A 23458-nucleotide genomic window follows, 5' to 3' on the forward strand; every position below is an offset into this window, starting at 1 on the left:
GGGTTTTTTTTTCAGTTTTTAATTTTAATTCCAGTATAGTTAACATTTATCTATTGATGGACACTTGGGCTCCTTCCATAATTTGGCTATTGTAAGTAATCCTGTAATAAACAGTGGTGCATATATCCTTTCGAATTAGTATTGTAGGTTTTTTTTTTTGGTAGATACCCAGTAGTGCAATTATAGATCATAGGGTAGTTCTATTTCTAATTTTTTGAGAAATCTCCATACTGTTTTCTACAGTGGCTCTGCAATGGAATATTATGCAGCAATTAAAAGGATGAGATTGTGCCACCTGCAATAAAATGGTTGGACCTAGAAAATACTATGCTAAGTGAAATGTGTTGACTGAGAAAGACAAATACCATATAATTTCACTCATATGTGGAACCTAAAAAAAAAAACAGCGAAAAACAAAAAGCATAATCATATGTATAAATACAGAGAACTAAATGATGGTTGCCAAAGGGGAAAGAGCTTGGGGATGGGTAAAATGGGTGAAGGGAAGTAGGAGATACAGGCTTCCAGTTATGGATGAATAAATCACAGGATAAAGAGCACAGCTTAAGGAATATACATACATATACAATATACAATGATACTGTAATAGCATTGTATGATGACAGATGGTAGCGACACTTGTGGTGAGCATAATGTATAAACTTGTCTAAGTGTTTTACACTTGAAAGTAATGTAATATTGTGTGTCAACTCTATCAAATAAAAAAGGACCCCACCCAGTTTAGCAAATTTATTTCAGGGTAAGGGGTACTTGACTAAGATGAGTTGAATTCAAAGAGTTTTGGAAATTGAGGGCTTAGAAATTATGAAATCTGTGATTTTTTTTCTGTTTTCTCCTACAACCAGAAATAACTGACTTTGAATTACAGTTATAAATGAGTAGCACTACTTGCTACTAATATTCCTTTTTTTTAAGACTTTTTTTTTACTTTATTTTAATTTCTACACCCAGTGTGGGGCTTGAATTCACAACCCCAAGATCAAGAGCTTCACGCTCTATCAACTGAGCCAACCAGGTACCCCACTACTAATATTTCTTAATGTGAGTTTGGGGTTTCATTCATCTCATCTTGGTATAAGAAAATAGTCCATTGTTAACTCTTAGTTGTGTGAATTATGAATCTATAAAATTATAATTGTGAAAATGAATAATAAATGTTTAAAATGCTTAAGTGTTTTAGGAATATAGGAATGAAAAGCAGTACACAGGGACACCTGGGTGGCTCAGCAGTTGAGCATCTGCCTTCGGCTCAGGGCCTGATCCTGGGATCTGGGATTGAGTCCTGCATCCAGCTCCCTCTGCCTGTGTCTCTGTCTCTCTCATGAATAAATAAATAAAATCTTAAAAAAAAAAAAAGAAAAGCAGTGACAGGAGATTTATATACTCTGAGTAGCAACCATATAAAACTTCCATATTTGTAGAAATGTGGAAAACTACAGTGAAAGTATATCGTGCACAGCAGTAGCATTTGGGTTCTTCCAGTTTTCTTTTGGGATGTTGACTAGTACTGATTTGGAAGTGCTGATAATATATTGTGATATTAAATTACAGTATCTACATTGTAGATAATAAATACAGTTTTGGAGGAGACTGAAGAAAGTGAGCTAGAAATGCATGTATATTTCAGCCTTTATTTTTCCTTCTTTCTGCTGACTAAAGCAATATAATGAGTCCTTTCCTTTAAGGAAGGGAAGGAAGGAAGGAAGGAAGGAAGGAAGGAAGGGGAAGGAGTAAGGAAGAGGGAAGGAGGACGGGAGGAGGAGGGCGGAGGGCAGGGAGGGAGGGCGGGATGGATCAGATGGGGGCAAGGTCGGAGGGGTTTAGGAGGAGTGGCTGATTTAGGAGGGAGGGATTGGGGATGTATGATGTGCTTGTCTTAGGGCGTGAGGGATTCTTCTTTCTTCTAACTACCTCCCTCCCTCCTTCTTTTACTTCATTCAGTCCGTCCTCTCCTCTCCTTCATCCTTCTTCCTTCCTTCCTTCCTTCCTTCCTATTACTTATCTGTGACAGAGCACAAGTGGGTTGGAGGGGGAGAGGGAGAAGGAGAAGCAGATTCCCTGCTGAGCAGGGATCCTGATATGGCACGGGATTGCAGGACCCTGAGATCGTGACCAGAGCTGAAGGCAGATGCTTAATGACTTAGCCACCCAGGTGCCACAATGGAAAACAAAGGGAAGCCAGAAAAAAAAAGTAGTATATGAAAGATTTCTGTGGAAAAGAGTTAAAGGCCAAGAACATTCTGTATTTTGCTGGATAGGTAACTTCCTCTAAATGACATGATCTTCATATTTAAAAGTAAGTGGGAAATAATAATCCCTAGGCTCTAGCAAAACCCTTCAAGATGTTAAGAGTTTTAATGATTTATTACTTTAATGGTTTTGAAGGTTTTTTGGAATAAATTGTTAATGGGATAGAACATAGAAGTTTTTCGAAAAGTATGTATGTGAAGTTGGGACGTATATACTATGGTCTCTGTATTCAAGTGTCTATTTTCCAAATTAAGTACATAGCTCTTTTTAAAATAGATGAGGGTATCAGAAAAATGACTGAGTAGTCCTTATTCAGAAAAGTGGAAAAAATAAAGTTTAATAACAAGAAAAACTTTCATTTAATTAGTACTCACTTTGTTCCAGACATTGTTCTAAAGGCTTCATGTATTAGAACAGTTAATCCTCTCAAAAACCCAGTGAGTTATTTTTTTTTAATATTTTATTCATTTATTCATGCGAGACACAGAAAGAGAAAGAGGCAGAGACATGACAGAGGGAGAAGCAGGCTCCATGCAGGGAGCCCGACGTGGGACTCAACCCTGGGGCTCCAGGATCAGGCCCTGGATTGAAGGCGGTGCTTAACTGCTGAGCCACTGCTGCCCCAAACCCATTTAATAGATGAAATAGATAAACCTCCATTTAATAGACGAAAAAACTGAGAAAAGGTACTTGCCCAAAGAGCCAGGCTTTGAACCTAGAAAGTTCCAAAGCCTGTGTTCTTAATGATTAAACTATAGAGGAAATCATTTTAAGCACTTTCCCCAACTCCAGGCCCCATTAAGTTATATATTTTACATGAATTCTTTCTCTTTAAATAACAAGCTCCAGCCCTATTTTTCTTTCTTTTTTTTTATTTAAGATTTTATTTATTTATGAGAGACACACAGAGAGAGAAAGGCAGAGACACAGGCAGAGGGAGAAGCAGGCTCCACGCAGGGAGCCCAATGTGGGACCCAATCCCAGGACTCCAGAATCACACCCTGGGGTGAAGGCAGCACCAAACCTCTGACCCACCCAGGGATCCCTCCAGTCCTACTTTTCTATACTATTACCACAAGTTTGGAGAGAGGACAAGTCGGTAGATCCACATAGTATCAACCTTACCTCAAGGTTTGGAGACAAACCATAAGAGATTCTTTTTTTTTTTTTAAGATTTATTTATTTATTCATGAGAGAGGCAGAGAAAGAGATAGGCAGAGGGAGGGCTCCTTGCAGAGAGCCCAATGCAGGACTCAATCCTAGATCCCGGGATCACGCCCTGAACTGAAGGCAGACGCTCAAGAGCTGAGCCATCTAGGCATCCCACAATAAGAGACTCTTAACTCCAGGAAACAGGGTTGCTGGAGGGGAACTGGAAGGGGGATGGGGTAACTGGGTGCTTGGCATTAAGGAGGGCACTTGATGCAATGAGCACAGTGTGTTAATATGCAACTGATGAATCACTGAACTCTACTTCTGAAACTAATAATATGTTAATTTAATTTAATTAACAATAACAATTAAATTAATTTAATTTAATTTCAATAAAATAAAATATTTTTTAAAGTGTTAAGTAAACTCTGTTTTTTTTTTAAAGATTATTTATTTAGTTATATGACAGATTGAGAGAGCACACAAGCAGTGGGAGGGGCAGGCAGAGGGAGAGGGCTCTTCCCTGCCGAGCAAGAAGCGCAAGAACCCCAATGTACGGCTCCATCCCAGGACCCCAGGATCATGACCTGAGCCAAAGGCAGACGCTTAACTAGCTGATCCACCTAGGCGCCCCTGGATTTTTATTTTTATTTTAATTCCAGCTAGTTGACATACAGTGTTATATTAGTTTCAGGTATAGAGTATAGTGATTCATCAATTCCATATATCACTACTTTGGGTTATTTTTTTTTTTTAAGGTTTTTTTTTTTTTTTTTTTTTAAGTTTTCTTTACTTAAGGAATCTCTACACCCAATATGTGGTTTGAACTCATGACCCCAAGATCTAGAGTCACATGCTCTTCTAACCAAGCCTTGGGTTATATATTTTTAATCTAAAAATACTCTTAAGTGTTTCAAGCACACTTGACTATAAGCTCCTTATAATTTCCCAAGAATCAATTCAGTTACAGAAAAAGATTGCTAGGGAAAATTTATTCAAATATATTTTAAAGTGCTTACTGTATGCTGGGCACAGTGCTAGACATTGAAAATTTTATTTTTTTAATTTTTTTTAAAGATTTTATTTATTTATTCATAGAGATGCAGAGAGAGAGAGAGAGAGGCAGAGACACAGGCAGAGGGAGAAGCAGGCTCCATGCAGAGAGCCCGACGCGATGCGGGACTCGATCCAGGGTCTCCAGATCACGCCCTGGGCTACAGGCGGTGCTAAACCGCTGCGCCACCAGGGCTGCCCGAAAATTTTAAAATAATATGATCCTTCAATCTGGTATGGGAAGGATTACAGTGATGTGCTTTCTACTTTTGTTGTGACAGGTGTTCCAGGATTTGGGGACTGAAGTATTATCTGGAGCTGCTAAAGGCTACAACATATGCCTTTTTGCCTATGGGCAGACAGGCTCTGGGAAGACATATACCATGTTGGGGACCCCAGTGAGTATTGGTATTGGAATATGATCTCTTTCTCTTGCCATCGCAAGCCTGAATTTCACACTGTCCTTGCTACTGAGAGATAGAATGTGGATTTAGTAGTTAGTCAACTTTAATAAGATTTAATGGGCTCTTTTCTGTATTAAAAATGGGTTTCTCAACCCTTTAATAGAAAGGTGAACTTTGAATAATTAGATCCTCTTTATTCAAGCCTGAGGAACCTTAGAATTGTACAACTCTCTTTGATGAAGTAGACCTTGTCAGTCTTTCTGAATTTCTCATATCATTTCCAAGTTCATCACTTGAAGCTTTTTGACACTTTTGGTGTGGACAGACCCCAGACTGAATCTGAAGTGTTGCTTTAGGGCTGTGCAGAAATGGGGCTATATGTGTTAGATCTGAGCATTGGAAGAAGCAAGGGAACCAGCTGCTGGGATGGAGCTTTAAAAAGTGTGAGATTTATGAGAGCCTTATTTTGTCATGGAAAATTGGGAAAGTAGAGGTCCTTCAGTATACCTCTTTGTTTTGGATTTAGAAGTACTTGGTGAGTTGAACTCATGGGGCAGATGACAACACTATGCAGGGACATTCTCTGGGACACTTTTCCTCCCTGCTACCTTGTGCTCAGCTCATTGCTTACTTATGTCCATGTTGAGTATGATTTTACATATTTGAAATTAAAAGAAGAAAATACCCACTAAACCGGGTATAAAACCTTTAATCTATGTACAAGTTAGCAGTGGATCCAAGATGAAAAAATCCAAATTATTAATCCAAAATTATCCAAATAATTTTTTCCTACTAAATGTGTAAATACCCATGTGTTCTAGTTCTTCTGTATGTATAGGGATAGAAGGTTGGGGAGGGACCACAGTTGTAAATAGGTTTATCCAAGAAGGATGTAACCGTTATTGCATGAAAGCTCAGATCTGGGTTTGTTAGCTTTCCCCCTCTTCCTTCTTATGATGGTATTCTGCCTCTCAGCTGGTACATTCCTCTGTGAGTGTCTCCTGAGAGCCAGGCAAATAGAGTCTTCTGTATACCACCAGTAAAACTGCCTAAAGTGCTGAGGCTAGCTCAGGAAGCCCATGTGCCCATCCTCTGCCAATAACCTTGGTTCCTGGGTGTTGGGGGAGCTTCACTGTGAGTGAACAGTAATACTTTCCTTTCTTCTGTTCTCCAGACCTCTGTTGGGCTGACACCACGGATATGTGAGGTATAGACTCTATTTTGACTAGATCTTCTCAAAGTAGACCTTCTTTGTACACTCCCTTCAGTAAAACTCCAACCCTATGGTTTGTGCAGGGTCTCTTCATCAGGGAGGAGGACTATGCCCCACTGCCTTCCTCTTGCAGGATAAAAGTAAGGTAAGAACCTTTCAGGCTCTGAGGCCTAAAATACTTTCATTTCCACTCCAAATTCTAGCAGGTTCAGCTGTCCTCTCTTTGCTTCAGGAGTCATCCAGAGGAATGGAAAAAGCCACAGCAGAAATATTTTGCAGTATGAGGAGATGAGGAACACATTTTGATCTTTGGGTTGTAGGAAAATTAATTCCTATCTCTAGGCTTAACAAACAGGTGTTTTCTGTGAACCGACTTTCTCTGGCTGTCTGGTTTCCTTTTCTTCACTTTCCTTATGGTTTATTACCAGCTTTTGGACTTTCTCTTCCAGCTCTGGCTGCGTTGTTCTTTGGGTCAGCAGTTCCTAAGCTCTAGTTCCAAGACAGCGCTGGTTACTCCAATATGAGGTTTTAATCAATCTATAGTGGAAATGTTGGTGCAAGGTTACCAACTGACCTTCATTTTCTGTATTCTATTTTTTTGGTATTCAATGTCCTTTTAAAAAGCATGAGACGTAATTCACATACCATAAAATTCATGCTTGCGGAATTTATATAGTTTGGTAGTTTCTTTTGTTTTGGTGTTTTGTTTTATTTGGTATTTACAGGGTTGTCCAGTCATCCTTATTATCTAATTCCAGAATTTTCATCACCCCAAAAAGAATAAGTGCCCTTTTAAAAAATTAAATGATAGTAAACAGTGTATATACATTTTTTAAGCTTGCAAAGTAAAAATTTGCAAGCTTATATGTATGTGTATACATGCACATGTATATAAATTTTTTTATCATCAGTGAAATCTGGGAACCACTATTCTGAGAAACATCTGGGCTCCTTGTGTCCAAATCTGAGAAGGTTAAGGAGAAACATTTTATAAGAAGAGTGTGCATAGAGTTCAGCTGAGCTGGAGCATTTTTTTTTTTTTTTTGAATGGCCACTGGCTTCATAGGCAAACATCTGTGTTCTGATGAGGAAAACCTTTTTGTGAGAAGTTTGTTTTCTTACTTAACAAAATCTTTGCTGATTTTAATTAAGAATTGTAGCTATGTTATTATTTTAAAAAGGAATAAAATGCCCGCAGTACCTATAAGGGCATATCTTAACAGAATCCCAGTGTATAAAACAGGTAAAATGAAAACTATCCTATTTATTTATTTATTTATTTTTTTTTTAAAGATTTTATTTATTTATTCATGATAGTCACAGAGAGAGAGAGAGAGAGAGGCAGCGACACAGGCAGAGGGAGAAGCAGGCTCCATGCACCGGGAGCCCGATGTGGGACTCGATCCCGGGTCTCCAGGATCGCGCCCTGGGCCAAAGGCAGGCACCAAACCGCTGCGCCACCCAGGGATCCCGAAAACTATCCTATTTAAATTAGGGGTAGGGACCAGAATATTTCTCATTTAGCTTTCCTCATTGCTAAGCAGTGGCCTTCACAGAACAATAAAAGCTGAAGGATCATGTTTGAAAATCACTTAAGAAACAAGCCTGTAGACTCTGTGGTCTGGTAGCCTGCAGTATAGGCTGGTGGCAGCATACCCCAAAATCATGCTGAAATAGCCTCTTGAAGGCTAAAGTTGAATCAGAACTGACATTGTAAACCTAAAACTGAAGTGATGACAGCTAAGGCGGCAACACAATTGTGCACATGTAGAAGGAGACTCAAGGGGGGAACCTTGGCAAAGTCAAGGTCTTAGAGTGTCAGAAGTAGAACTAGATCAAGAATTAGGGTCTTCTGATTTTTGGTTTCATGTTTTCCCAACTTTTTTTCAAATCTAAAAATGTCACCATTTTTCAGAATTACATTTTGAAAAGATGCCACCATTTTCCACATTCTGTTTATATACCTTGTTCTACATGTCTCTAGTTTCCTGGAAATCTATAATGAACGAGTGCGGGATCTACTGAAGCAATCTGATAAAAAAAAGTCCTACTCTCTGCGGGTCAGAGAGCACCCAGAGTTGGGGCCCTATGTACAAGGTGAGCCACTGTGGTCTTGAAGTTCTGAGACCAAACTGAATTTCCTAATGGTCAGTGATTCATTCAACAAATGTGTAATGAAACATACTATGTACCAGTTACTGCACTAGATGCTGGATAAGTAACAATAAATAGAAAAGACAGTCTTGCCCTCACAGGCAGACCTATAGTCTTGTGATGGTAAGGCAGAAAATAAACATTTGTAAGTTGTGATAAAGACTAATAAAAAAAACAGATTTTATGATGGAAAAGAACAATGGGCAGTATAGGTAGTCCATCTGTATAGTGTGGTCAGGAAATGCTTCTTTGAAGAGATTCAGGATTTTTTTAAAGATTATTTATTTGAGAAATAGTGTGTATACATGTATATGTGCAAGTGAGGGGAGGAGCAGAGGGAGTAGGAGAGAGGGAATCCTTAAGCAGACTCCCCGGTGAGTGTGGAGTCCAACAAGGGCTCCAACCCAGTACCTGAGATCATGACCTGAGCTGAAATCAAGATCCAGCCATTTAACGGACTGAGCTCTAGAGGTGCCCCTAAAAGGACCAAGTTTTTTTTTTTTTAATTTTCCAATCTATGGCAAACTAATATTTGATAAAATAAAGATGAATTATGAGAAAAAGGAAAAAGATATCTTAATTACGAGCCCAAATTCTTCTTACAAATTTAAATTTAATTTAATTTAATTTAATTTAAAAGATAAAAAAGTCACTCTGTAACATTGTTATAAAATTTGCTAATATTCTCAATTTCTATATCTATCTCATAGATAATAATAGTTTGAGAACTGGCCCTGGTCTTTGGGCCAGCTTTGAGAAACTGCCATAGCAGATTAAGGGAATTCTTTTTTTCCCCTAGGTTTCTGAGAGTTTTTGTTTTTTAACTTTGAAGCATATTAAACTTTTTAATAAATTTCAAGTACAGTATAAAGAACTTTTTTCTTGAACCATTAGAGAGTGAACTGCCAATCTAATGACCCATCTCCCCTGATTATCTTAGGGTATCTTCCTTCCATTCTTCCAAACAGTAATGTTTTCTTGTACAATTATAACACAACCACCAAAATCAGGAACTTAACTTTGGCATGTTAATACCATCTAAGTGTTAGAGCCAAGTTAACTTTTCCCAGTTGTCCTAGTAATTGCCCATTTGAGAGTCATGTGTTGCATTTAGTTAAGGTGTCTCTCTGGTATTCTTTGGCCTGGACAGTTTCTTTGGTCTTTCTTTAACTTTCATGAACTTGACAACCATCAAGTGGTATACAACTTTGATATGTCCCATTATTCATGACTTTCAAGGTGATATCTGCCAGTTTTCTTCACTCTAAAGTTGCTATTTTCCTTATGTAATCAAGTATTTGTGGGGCAGTGCTGTGAAATCATGTACATACATACTCCATCTTCATCCAATTTTCAATTTATTTATGTCAGTATAGATTAATGCTTATCTGTTCAATGAATTATCTTTTGTTACTGTGATTTTTTTTTTTAATTTTCATGCTCAAATTATTCCAGATTTAGTCAGTGGAATCCCTTTCAAGCCCACTTCTGTAACATTTTGACATATCACGGTTATTCTTTGAGCACCTCCTTATTTTCTGGAATAGAGGTGTTCCAGGTGTTCCATCTTCTTCTTTCTTTGCTTCAGTCTTGGAATCAGCCATTTATTTTTATTTTTATTTATCAGCCCTGTTCATTTTTACTGGAGAGTAGTATTTACAAGCTGAAGCTAAGGTCTAGGTGTTAGGTGTGCCTGTTGTTATCGATGTTACCAATTGTCCCTTTGAGTGGACAGAGCTAGGTAATTGGTGCTCACACCAGTACCTCTAATTGCAGTCCAGCACAGCATAGTTCATTCTTGATTTCTCCCTTTTTGTATTTGTAATTCCTTTTTTAAAAAATTTTTAAAAAAAGATTTATTTTTTTGAGAGAGAGAATGCAAGTGAAAGGAGGGGCAGAGGAAGAGGGAGAGAGAATCTCAAGCAGACTTCCCTCTGAACATGGAGCCCAACATGGAGCTTGATCCTACAACTGTACCTGAGTGGAAACCAAGAGTAGGATGCCCACCTGACTGAGCCACCCAGGCACCCCTGTAGTTCTTTTACTTAACATGGGAAATACTTCTTTGATCTGCTCTCCTACATGTAATCAGCCTCCTTGCCATTGATGTCGGCTCTCTCATGTGGCTGCCCACCTTACCTGGCTATGCTGAGACACCCTCTGCTGGGCCCTTCACCACACTTCCAGCACTCTAGGTGGGGCTACCTATCCTTTAGCTCCCCACTCACTATGCAGGTAAATTCTGTACCCCTCTTGGTTTTTGTATCCCTTTGCTGGGCTACCTCTCCACTCTGACATGGAAGCCCTTGGTCACTTGGCCAGTCTCTCTGTGGGGATCCCCTTCTCACCTTGAGTTGGCTCTGACTTCCAATGGCAGGCCATCCCTGCATGTGGCCAGCCTCCTAACCAGGCCTGGACTGCCTCCATTAGGATGCTCTCCTCAGCCCCCTTGGGCTCTGACTTTCTGGGCCAGGCTACCACACATGTGGTCACCCTCCTCACCCAGCTCTCTTGCCAGGCCTTCCTTTTGTGTGGATACCCTTTCCACCCTACTCAGGCTTAGTCTCAGCCATATTAGGCAACCCCTATGTGGATGCCCTCTCCCTCCTTTCAGGCTCTTCACCCTGCTCTGCATCACTGTAGCCCCTCAACCTCATGGGTAGCCTGCCATTTTCTGTTCCACTTGATAACTTTCGGACTAAATTGTGCAGGGAAGGGAAATAGGATGCTAAAAATGTTTTAATAAAATTACTGGTTTTTACAAATGCTTTTTTTTTTAAAGATTTTATTTATTTATTCATGAGAAACACAGACAAAGAGGAGAGAGAGAGAGGCAGAGACACAGGCAGAGGGAGAAGCAGGCTCCATGCGGGGAGCCCGACATGGGACTTGATCCCAGGTCTCCAGGATCAGGCCCTGGGCTGAAGGCGGCACTAAACCACTGAGCCACCCGGGCTGCCCTACAAATGCTTTTCTATATAGCATGTGACTTTTGTCCTTTATTCTGCTAATGTGGTTAATTATACTGATTTTTAATTAATTAAGTTAATTAACTGATTTAATTAAACTGCTTGTTTTGTTTTTTTCCCTAAAGAAAAAAAAGTACTTAAAAAAAATTTTTTTTTTCTAAAGATGAGGAAATACTTCTTAAAAAATTCTTTTATTTAAATTCAATGTAGTTAACATACAGTGTATTACTAGTTTCAGGGGTAGAATTTAGTGGTTTATCAGTTTCATATAACAGCCTGTTCTCTTTGCATCCAGTGCCCTCCTTAATGCCTGTCACCCATTTACCCCATCCCCCCACCCACCTCTCCTCTAGCAATCCTCACCTTGTTTCCTAAAGTTAAGAATTGCTTATGATTTGTCTCCCTGTTTTTATCTTATTTTTCCTTCCCTTCCTCTATGTTCATCTGTTTTTTTCCCTTAAAATACACATATGAGTGAAATAACATGGTATTTGTCTTTCTCTGACTGACTTATTTCACTTAGTATGATACCCTCTAGTTTCATCCACATCGCTGCAAATGGCAAGATTTTATTCTTTTTGATAGCTGAGTAATATTCGTGTGTGTGTGTGTGTAAACCACATCTTCTTTATCCATATAATGATTGATTTTTGAATATTACAGCAATCTTGAATTCCTGGAATAGACCCGACTTAGTTGTGATATATTATCCTTTTTATATGTTGCTGGATTTGGGTTTCTGATGCTTTATTTGGGCTTATTGCATCTATGTTCAAGAGTGAAATTAATCATCCTCCTTATCCTTTTCCTTCTCTTCCTCCTCTACTACTTCCTCTTCTTCCTACTCCTCTGCTTCTCCGTCCTTAGGTTTAGGTATAAACATTGTGTTTGTTTCTTGAAATGAGCTGAGAGATACTCTCTTTCTATTTTCTGAAAGATTTTTTATAAGATTGAAGTTATTTCCTCCTGAAATATTTGGTAGAATTTTCTGGCAAAGCCATCTGCATCTGGAAGACTTTTTTGTGAGAAAGTTTAAAATTATAGATTTGCTTTCTTTCAGATACTCTATTTATTGAATCAGTTTTGGTAGATTGTATTTTTCTCTTCTTTTTTTTTCTTGAGAGAGAGAGAGAGGGTACCCACATGAAATGGGGGTGGGGGGAGAAGGAGGGAAAATCCCAAGCAGGCTTCATGCCCAGTGCAGAGCCAGATGGGAGGCTTGATCCCACAACCTTGAGATCATGACCTGAGTGGAAATAAAAAATTGGATGTTTAACCGACTGAGCCACCAAGACGCCTCAGTAGATTGTATTTTTCTAAGAAAAATCTGTTCCCTCTAAATTTTAAAAATCCATTTTCATGAAGTGTAATATTCTCTTACACTTTATATATAAGAGATCATTTTAAATGTAGGACTTCTGTGGAGTGCCTGACTGGCTCTGTCATTAGAGCTTGTGACTCTTGGTCTCATGGTTGTGAGTTCAAGCCCCACTTAGAATCTTTTTTTTTTTTATCATTATTAACATTGGTTATCTATACCTTTTCTCTTTTATTCTTATTCAGTTTAAGAATTTATTTATTTTGTCTTTTCAAAGAATCAACTTTTGGCTTTGTAGATTCCCTCTATTGTAAGTTTATTTTTTATTTATTAGTTGTCTATATTTTTATTTAATATTTATTCATTTTTATATTTTATACCTCCTGGTTTTTTTAGTCGAATTAGGTTTTGTTTAGCTATTGTAAGTAGATGTTTAGCTTGTGGTTTTTCAACCTTTCTTCTTGTATATTTACAGCTATAAATTTCTCTGGGTAACTGTGGCTTTAGCTGCATTGCCCATGTTTTAATGTCTAGTATCTTTATCATTATTCAGATTAAAACATGTATAATTTCTATTATGATTTCTTTTGTGATCTATAAGTTATTTAGAAATGTTTCTTAATTTTCATACATTTGGGAGATTTTCTTATTTGTTCATTAATTCTCTCTTTTTCTTTGTCTTTTTCTCTTTTTTCCTTCCTTCCCTCCTTCCCTCCTTTCTTCCTTTCCTCCTTCCTTTCTACCCTCCCTCATTCCCTCCTTCCTTCCTTCTTTTCTCCACACCCAATGTGGGGCTACAACTCACTACTCTGAGATCAAGAGATGCAAGCTCTGCTGACTGAGCCGGCCAGGTGCCCCTCTAGGTGTCCAGTTTAATAGAATTACCTTGTAGGGGATCCCTGGGTGGCTCAGCAGTTTAGTGCCTGCCTTCAGCTCAGGACATGATCCTGGAGTCCTGGGATCGAGTCCCACATCAGGCTCCCTGCATGGAGCCTGCTTCTTCCTCTGACTGTGTCTTTGCCCCCCCGCCCCCCATGAATGAATAAATAAATAAATAAATAAATAAATAAATAAATAAATAAATAAATAAAATCTTTAAAAAATTGCCTGTATTCAGAGAACAGCTCTCTTTATGATTTCATTTAAAAAACATGTATAGCAAAATAAATAAATAAATAAATAAAATAAAAAATAAAAATAAAAAACATGTATAGCAGTTTGGTTTGTGGCCTAGCATATGTTTAATTCTAGTAAATATTGTGATTTAAAATAATGTGTGTAACATGCAGTAGTTGAGCATAGTATTTATGTAATACTATTTATCAAGTTTGCTGCTTTCATCATTTAAATCTTTTATAACCCTATTAATCTTTTTTGGGGGGCTTGTTTTATCAGATACTAAGACAAGTTAAAATTTCCTGCTATGACTATAGATGTCTTTTTCTCCTTTTAGTTCTGTCAATTTTTGTTTTATATATATATTAGAAACATTTCCTCTTTTTTTGGTTTTATTTTGAGGCTTATTATTTGTATATAAAACTAGAATTATTAAATCTTCCTGATGAACCCTTTTATCATTGTGAAGGATTGTTCTTCATCTCTAGTAATTTTTTTTTAAGATTTTATTTATTTATTCATGAGAGACACAGGCAGAGGGAGAAGCAGGCTCCATGCGGGGAGCCCGACTTGGGCCTCAATCCTGGGTCTCCAGGATCAGGCCCTGGGCTGAAGGCAGCGCTAAACCGCTGAGCCACCCGGGCTGCCCTCTAGTAATGTTTTTGCCCTAAAGTCTGCTTGACTTGGTCAGACATACTATAGCTACACCTGTCTTTTGGTTAGTATTTGCATTTTTATCTTTTTCATGCTTTCAATATTTCTGTACATGTTTTAGATGCATTTCTTACTAAAATATTTATTTGGCTTTTGCTTTATGTAGCATCACACTTTTGATCTTTTGAGTATTGTGGGTCTGTTTATTTTTAATGTAATTACTAGTTTTATTTAGGTTTAAATCTATTACCGTGTGCTTTTTCCTTACATTGTCTGTTTTATGTTCCTTTTTCTCTAATGTCTTTTGGGTTAAAATTTTTTTCAAAGATTTATTTTATTTGAGAGAGAGCATGAGAAGGAGGGGCAGAGAGAGTCTTACACAGACTCCACGCTGAGTGTGGAATCTTATGTAGAGCTCAGTCTCAAGACCTGAGATCATGACCTGAGCTGAAACCAAGAGTCCAGTGCTTAACCGCTTAACTGACTGCACCACCCAAGTGCCCCCTTTTGGGTTAATTTTTAAAAATTCGTATTTCTCCTCTGATAGCTTACTATTTTTATGTTGTCTTACTATTATTTTAGTAGTCCCTCTAAAGATTACATGAATCATTGAATGATTACATGAATCATTGAATTAAAGTTTAGTATTAGTTGGTACTTTTACTTCTTCCTAGATAATGAGAGAACCTTAGAAGACTTGAACTCCATTTATCCTTCTTATATGCCATTTTTGTGGCTCTATTTTTTTTTTTTTTTGTAATAAGATAACAGCCTTACATTTTATCTGGGATTTTCCCCTCAGCCTTAGGAATAATCTTTAGTTTTTCCTCTAGTGTGGATCTGCTACGGACAAATTCTCATTTTCAGTTGGTTGAAATTTTTCTTTCTTTGCTTTTCCCTCCCTCCCTCCCTTACTTCCTTTTCAAGATTTTATTTATTTATTCATGAGAGAGAGAGTGAGAGAGGCAGAGACATAGGCAGAGGGAGAAGCAGGCTCCCTTTGGGGAACTGGATGCGGGACTTGATCCCAGCACCCCAGGATCACGACCTGAGCCAAAGGCAGACGGTCAACCATTGAACCACCCTGGTGCCTCTATTTCTTTATTCTTGAGGAGGATTTCGTGGAGTATAGAATTTTAAGTTGTCTTTTTTTTTTGTACTGTTTAAAATGTATTCCATTGTCTTCTGCCTTCCATTGTTTCTTTTGAGAAATAATCTCTCAATAATTTCTGAATTTTTCTCTTTGTTTTTGGTTTTCAGCAGTTTATCATTAATTACCTAAAATCTACCTAGGGTAGATTTTGAGATGTTTGTGTTTGTATGTATACATGCACATGCATGGCACACTCGCATGTACTGGGCTTCTTGAATCTGATTTAACGCTTCTTTATCAGGAACTCAGCAGATGAGTGTCTGCTTTTGGGATCAGGGCTCTCTCTCTCTCTCTCTCTCTCTCTCTCATGAATAAATAAAATCTTTTTAAAAAATAATGCCTCTTGATCAACTGTGGACATTTTTTAGCCATTATTTGTTGTCATAATTGCTTTTACTCTTTGCTTTTGTAACTCCACTTACAGATGTGTTAGGCCTATTTCCTATATATGCTGATTCTTACCCTCTCTTCTCTGTTTTTTACATTTTGTCTTTCTGTGCTTTATTTTGGATATATGATTCTGACCTTTCTGTCCGCCATTTTTTTCAACTGTGTCTAACCTCCTATTAAATGTAGATATTGAATACTTATTTTCACTTTATTATTATTTTTTTTTAAAATTTTTAATTATTTATGATAGTCACAGAGAGAGAGAGAGAGAGAGAGAGGCAGAGACATAGGCAGAGGGAGAAGCAGGCTCCATGCACCGGGAGCCCGATGTGGGATTCGATTCCGGGTCTCCAGGATCGCGCCCTGGGCCAAAGGCAGGCGCCAAACCGCTGTGCCACCCAGGGATCCCCTCACTTTATTATTTTTTTATTTCCCAGATCTCCATTTGATTCTTTCATTATAGCTTCCAATTTTCTCTGAAATTTTGTAATCTTGTTTTTCAGTTTCATGAAAATAGTAAGCAGATTTACTTTAAAGTTACCGTAACCCCAATATCTGAATTTTTCTTGCATCTCTATTGTCTATTATTTTTGCTGGTTTTCATTTATTTATTGCCAAGTATACTTGAATGTTTGATATGTTATAATTTTGTGCCAGATGGCATTTGCTAAATTGTTTAGAGTAATAATTTAGAGGTCCAGGACAATGGTATCTTGCTCTACAGAAGACATATTTGTTTGCACCAAGTTTATCTACAAGCTAGTGATCCAGAATTACCTCAGTCCAATTTAAGGTTTGAGAATATTCTCAAAGCTGAACTGTAATCCCTTCAAGAGTTCTTTCCTTTTTTTTTTTTAAGAGATGGAGGGGTGGCCGAGGGAAAGAGAAAATCTGAAGCAGGTGCGAGGCTCAGCTGAGCCACTCAGGCGCCCCCAAAGGCTGTTTACTTCTAACAACCTTATTCTTATGTTCTAGCCCTTTGGGTTTCCAACTCAAGTAGAGTTCTATAGGGCAACTCTGTATAGACTCTGGACTACAGAGTCTACTGTAGTCTACTACAGTAGTAGTAGTCTGTAGTCTACTACAGTCTGTATCTTCCTAGACCTGTGAGGCTGTGTCACCTATCCCAAATGACTTCAGAGGAAAAGTGTCCCCAGATGTTGGCCTCATTTTTCTGGGCTTCCATCTTCCCCCAATATATGGGCTGGAAAATTTTTACTATCTGGTTATCCCTCTGTGCCTAAAAGCTTATGTCTTTAATATTTTGTCTAGATTTTTCTAATAGTTTTTACTGGAAGGATCAATTTGTGTTATCTCATTTGTCATTATCAAAAGCAGAAAGTCTTGGGACGTCTGGGTGGCTCAGCAGTTGAGCGCCTGCCTTCGGCTCAGGGCATGATCCTGGAGTTCTGGGCTCGAGTCCCACATTGGGCTCCTACATGGAGCCCGCTTCTCCTCCCTCTGCCTATGTTTCTGCCTTTCTCTGTGTCTCTTTAAATAAATGAATCTAAATTTATTTATCTAAATAAATAAAATCTTTAAAAAAAAAAAAACAGAAAGTCTCCATCCTTGGTTAAAGTTTTTAAAACTCTTTGGGACTCCTGTGTGGCTCTTTTGGTTAAGCGCCCAACTCTTGGTTTTGACTCAGGTCATGATCTCAGGGTCGTGAGATTGGGCCCCACATTGGGCTCCATGCTCAGTGAGGAGTCTTTTAGGGGTCCTGTCCTGTTGCCTCTCCCTCCTTCTTTCTAAAATAATAAATAAATCTTAAAAACATTTTAAAACTCTTTTTATTATAGAGACTTTTGAGCATACACAAAAAATAGGCTAATTGTCAGCATTTTTTGGATAAATGAAATAGGATAGAATAAAATAGAATGAAAAAAAATAGGCTAATATAATGAACACTCTATACCCATTACCCAGTTAAAATAACCACTAACCCTTGGCCATTTCTGCTCTATCTATATTCCTCTCCACTTTTCTTCATCTTATGTTGTTTTGAGGCAAATTACAGATGTCACATCAATTCATCTATATGTTAGTACATAGCCCTAAAAGATAAGGAATGATTTTTATTATATATTTATTTATTTGTTTATTTATTTATTTATTTAAAGAGTTTATATACTTATTCATGAGAGAGACAGAGAGAGAGGCAGAGACAGGCAGAGGGAGAAGCAAGCTCCCTGTGAGGAGCCTGATAAGGAATGATTTTTTAAAAACATAACTGCAAAACTATTAGAACATCTAAATAATAACTTTTAAATTTGTTTTATTTCATTTTAAATTTTATTATTTTAATTTTTTTAAAGATTTTATTTATTCATTTATGAAAGACACATAGAGAGAGAGGCAGAGACACAGGCAGAGGGAGAAGCAGCCTCCATGCATGGAGCCTAATGTGGGACCTGATCCTGGGACTCCAGGATCACGCCCTGAACCAAAGGCAGATGCTCAACCTCTGAGCCACCCAGGCATCCCTATTTTTAATTTTCATCTTATTTAAATTCAATTAATGTATAATGTATCATTAGTTTCAGTTGTTGAATTTATTATTATTATTATTTTTTAAAGATGTATTTATTTATTCATTCATAGAGAGCGAGAGAGAGGCAGAGACACGGGCAGAGGGAGAAGCAGGCTCCACGCAGGGAGCCCTACATGGGACTTGATCCGGGTCTCCAGGATCACACCCCAGGCTGCAGGCGGCGCCAAACCGCTGTGCCACTGGGGCTGCCCTGTTGAATTTATTTTTAAAATTTTATATCCAGTATAGCTAACATACAGTGTTATATTAGTTTCAGGTGTGAAATACGGTGATTCAACAATTCTACACATTATTCATTGCCCATCATGTTAAGGAACTCTTAATCCCCATCACCTATTTCACCTGTCCCCCACTCACCTCCCCTCCGATAACCATCAGTTCTCTAGATGAGCAGTTAAGAGTCCGTTTTTCTTTTCTTTTTTTTTCTTTGTTCATTTGTTTTGTTTCTTAAATTCCACATGAGTGAAATAATATGGTATTTGTCTTTTTCTGACTTATTTCACTAAGTGTTATACTCTCTAGTCCCATCCATATTATTGTAAATGGCAAGATTTCATTCCTATTTATGGCTGAGTAATATTACATTATATATGTCTATATTGTATATCTGTATCACAGTTTCTTTGTTCATCTATCAATGGACACTCGGCTGCTTCCATATTTTGGCTCTTGTGAATAATGCTGCTATAAACATAGAGGCGCATATATCTTTTCAAATTAGAGTTTTCATATTCTTTTGGGTAAATAGTGGAATTACTGGACCATATGGTAGTTCTGTTTTTAATTTTGTGAGGAATCTCCATTTTGGCTTCCACAGTGGTTGCACTAGTTTGCATTCTTGCTTACAGTATGTGAGGGTTCCCTTCTCGCTGCATTCTCGCCAACATTTGTTGTTTCTTGTGTTTTTTTATTTTAGCCACATTTTACGTCATTGTGGTTTTAACAATAATTTCTCATTATAAAGAAATCTACTCAGTGTTGAAATTGCTTTGCTAATTCCTAGCGTAATTCAGTAATGAGCCAACAAAGTTAGTTTGTTCTGTATCTCTGATTCATTTGTGAAGGAATGTTTTGACTTGATCAGTAACCATTCATAAACACTTACTTTCGTGTCCTAAGCTCCTCTTCATCTACGTGAAGCCTACTCATTCTGTAGTGACTAAATTCAAGTCTCACTTCCTCCATGGAGCCTGCCCTGGCCACTCCTCTGACTGCCTTAGCATTTATTATCTCTTCTACTCTGGTGGCATTTGGCCATATTATGTTATATAGTGTAATTTATGACTGTAAATTGTGATTGGATAGGGACATGTGTATTGTATGTTTTGCATGCCAAATTGAGTCTGCCATCTTTTGGGGCACGTAGCATCTGTTTACCTCAGCAATTTTGTGAGGGCCAAAGGAGGTAATATAGTAACTTTTCTTATACATATATAGCTAAATTGTAAGGAATTACCATTGTTTTTGTTGTTGTTAGTATAACCACTTTATTAATTCTGGGCTACATTCTCTGTGAGGGCAGAGACCTGTGTTTCCAGAGTCTATCATAATGCCTCATAGTAGGCTTCCAATAAGAATTTGTTGATTTAATATATTATCTTAAGGAATTTAGTCTTTCTCATGTTTGTCTATCAAATGATATAGGATAAAGTTAATGACCTACAGGAAGAAATTACACTTTACCAAAATTTTATTTTCTTTTTTCCTCCCTCACAAATCTGATAGGTTTATCTCAACATGTAGTTACCAACTATAAGCAAGTAATTCAACTCTTGGAGGAGGGAATAGCAAACAGGTAACAGGTTTAATTGTTGCTGTCCTTCTTTCAGTTTCCTTCTTCTTTCCTGTATGCTCATCTCCCTTTGGAGTATATGATTATACTTCTCACAGTAGCTTCCATCTTTACAATCAAGAGGCCTTTCTCAGAATAGTAATGTACCCAGGATAAGGGGCAGTGGCTAAGATTTTGTGCATTTCTCATTAGTAGTGAAGCTGGAGTTTGTTCTTGATATGGTAATATTAGGCAGTAAGCCCAGAGTTTTCTCTGTGTTTTGCCTTATAATATACAACTTTTGCTATTTTAACCAAAAAAAAAAAAAAAAGATTCTTGCCTGCATTGTCCTCTCTGTAAGCATGATAGAAATAAGATTCAATATAGTTTTAAGTGTTTCAGAAAACCATTTTTCTTCTAGTTTTGCATACTTGTAAAGGCCACTCAAAAAAGACTGTTTTGAATCTGCTATGAATAAGCACTGTAGACTCTTCTATAAGCTATTGTAAATTGTGATAATATTCCATATTGTTAGTTACTAAGAAATACCCAGACTGTTATTAGTATATGCCTGAAAGAATAGCCTTTCTATCTGGAAAAAATGCTGGGATGTAGTCTTTTTACCCTATTAGTGGCTAGTCTAAATTAATTGACCATGAAGGAGGAACTTTAAATTTAACTTTCTGCTCCTTGGGTTTCATGGAACTATCCTGGTCTTCAGGGTACCCTGGGTTCCTTGATCTTTAAGTGTCAGGCTTCACTTTTTTTATCCTTGAATCATGAGACCTGCCTTTGGAGTTTGACTCTTCAATTCTCCAGCTCCTCTGAGAACAGAAGGCAATGAGATGGTCTTAAACTGAAATATGATTGACTTAGATTTAGATAAAGGGAAGACTCTTCTGACTTTAAGGGTTAATATTGCAATGACTTTCTAAAGAAGGTTATGAATTTTACTGGCTCAAGTATGACATTGACATAATTCAAGATCTCATTTCAAATTCTTTTCTGACACTATAAGATTAATATTTAGTGTTTAATAACATTTTACTTTCTCTTTGACACTTCTCCAGCAAGCTCTCTACCTCCATTTGCCCTACTTAAATGGGTCTATTTTAGGGATATTCTTCCAGGTTGATGGCGCTCTTGTATTCCCTTTCAACTCTGATTTTTGCTTCTCTTGCTTAAAAAATGTTCTAATGTGGTTTACTATGAAGCTACACTCCCTTTTATTCTGAGATATCAGTACCTAGAATGCTGCTTTTGCCATTTTTGGACCACTCTCCTAACTAAACTGAATTAAATATGGATGTTTTAGGATTCTCACCTGTGAACCTTGGCACTAACATTTCTTGTGTTCACCATGGATTCTTAAGGATTCACCATGCATAAATTATATTTATCCTAATTGTTTTCCTTTATGTACACAGAATCACAGCAGCTACTCATATTCATGAGGCCAGCAGCAGATCCCATGCCATCTTCACTATCTACTATACACAGGTTGGTTACCCCTTTATTTGCTTAGATTTCTAACTTTTCTAGTCCCTTTTGACTGCTTTCTTGTTGTCTTATTTCTTTTCCTTTCTTCATACCTTTCCATTTACAGGTCCTCTCCTGTGACCTAATATATAAGGAAGACCTACATACAGTCTACTAAGCTCTACACCAGAAAGAGTAGAGGCAGTTTAATAAAGACTAATCAAAATATCTTCAACTTATATTTTAGTTTTAACATTTCAAAGTACTTTTATATCTGTGTGATTAGTATGAGCATTTAAAACAAGAAGTAGGATTGAAATGAAAATAAACATTATAATGAAAAAGTGGTTTTACTTCTGTTATGATGGAGTGAGGAGGTCAACAAATCCTATCTCCCAAAAGCAACTATAAACTTGAACAAAACTGTCAAAATCAAAACAACCATTTCTCTGCTCTAAAAATAGACCAGAGACATATAGTAAACCAAGATATTTATTCAAGAAAACTACTTAATTACAGGTAAGAATAGTACAAATCTGTGGTGTATTGCCTTGGGCTAGTCCCATCCCTGCCTGTCTCTGTCAGTGAAGTAGTTCAATCAGGGAAAGGAAGATGGTGAAAACCATTAATTTTATTACTACCTCTGCTGGAAGAATTCACTTGATTTGGACCATTGTCAGAATGGTGCTCTTGGTGGCAAGCTAACAAGGAAACTAATGACTCCATTAGCCTGGGATTGTGGGTCTCTTTCAGGCAAGAAAAGAACTGACAGATTATTTGGGGATTTAATAGGGAGTTCTGGAAAATGATGCAGCCATAGTGGGCTTAATTAGGATCCTTACATACCTTGTATTGAACAGAACTTAAACCTAAAACTGAACTTTTATTGCATTCCCAAGCCCACACGTAGATCCATCAACAGAGAATAGAGATCTTATTGGCTCGAGGTGTTTGATTATAACTTCTGACCAGTCTTTTGCTGAACACTCAGCTCTGCAGAGGGCAGCCCCAGAAGGCCAAGCTTAGAATTAAAAATGACTAAAGGGAAAAAAATGAAGAGACCTCTTTGAATATAGTATTGCTAGGAAGGCAGATTTTCGAGATTTTTAGGCCAGAGAAACCAAACAACAACAACTCAAGAGGAAAAAATTCAGAATTCAGAGTTGGTACAATATATTATCTAAAATGTCTAATATTCGACCAAAAATCATTAGACATGCATAAGGCAATAAGAAAATATGACCCATGGTCGTGGAGGGGAAAAAAAAAACAGTAGAAATTGATTCTCAGTTTTCCAGATGTTTGATTTAGCATATAAAGACTTCAAAGCAACTAATGTAAGTATGTTCAAGGAGTTGAAGGAAACCATGTTTAATGAATTAAAGGAAAATATGATGCCAGTGACTCTAGGGAATTTTTATAAAATCATAAACATTGTTTTATAAAATGGGGGTCCTGGAATTGATTTTTGCAATAATGAAACAAAAAAAAAATAGTGGGACTTGAGCAGATATGAGGATGGCAGAAGAATTAGCTAATGTGAACATAGATAAATGGAAATCATCCAGTTTCAAGAAGAATGAATAAAAAAAAAAAAAGATTAAAGAAAAATGTACAGAGCCTCACAGACCTGTTGGACCACAGCAAATGTGTTAGTATAAGTGTAATGGGGATCCCAGAAAGAGAAGAGAAAATAGGCATAAGAAAAATTTGAAAAATAGTGGCCAAAAAATTCCAAAAGTTAAAAATCATTAGTGTACAGATACAAGTATTTTAAGAACTCCAAGTAAAATAAACATAAAAAGATCCA

The 23458-nt window shown here is 37.4% G+C and overlaps 1 protein-coding gene across 1 annotated transcript in view; it reads left to right on the forward strand.

The window, feature by feature from the left end:
* Nucleotides 1-23458, forward strand: part of STARD9 (StAR related lipid transfer domain containing 9) — a 134614-nt gene that overhangs the window by 55327 nt on the left and 55829 nt on the right. The window contains exons 4-9 of the mRNA XM_038580189.1: nt 4758-4874; nt 6055-6087; nt 6177-6238; nt 8078-8190; nt 20124-20193; nt 21597-21669. Coding sequence (XP_038436117.1) covers nt 4758-4874; nt 6055-6087; nt 6177-6238; nt 8078-8190; nt 20124-20193; nt 21597-21669 — 468 coding nt within the window. The remainder of the gene's footprint in view (nt 1-4757; nt 4875-6054; nt 6088-6176; nt 6239-8077; nt 8191-20123; nt 20194-21596; nt 21670-23458) is intronic.

This window comes from Canis lupus, chromosome 30 (genome assembly GCF_011100685.1).
Source record: "Canis lupus familiaris isolate Mischka breed German Shepherd chromosome 30, alternate assembly UU_Cfam_GSD_1.0, whole genome shotgun sequence".
In the NCBI taxonomy this organism is placed as follows: Eukaryota; Metazoa; Chordata; class Mammalia; order Carnivora; family Canidae; genus Canis; species Canis lupus.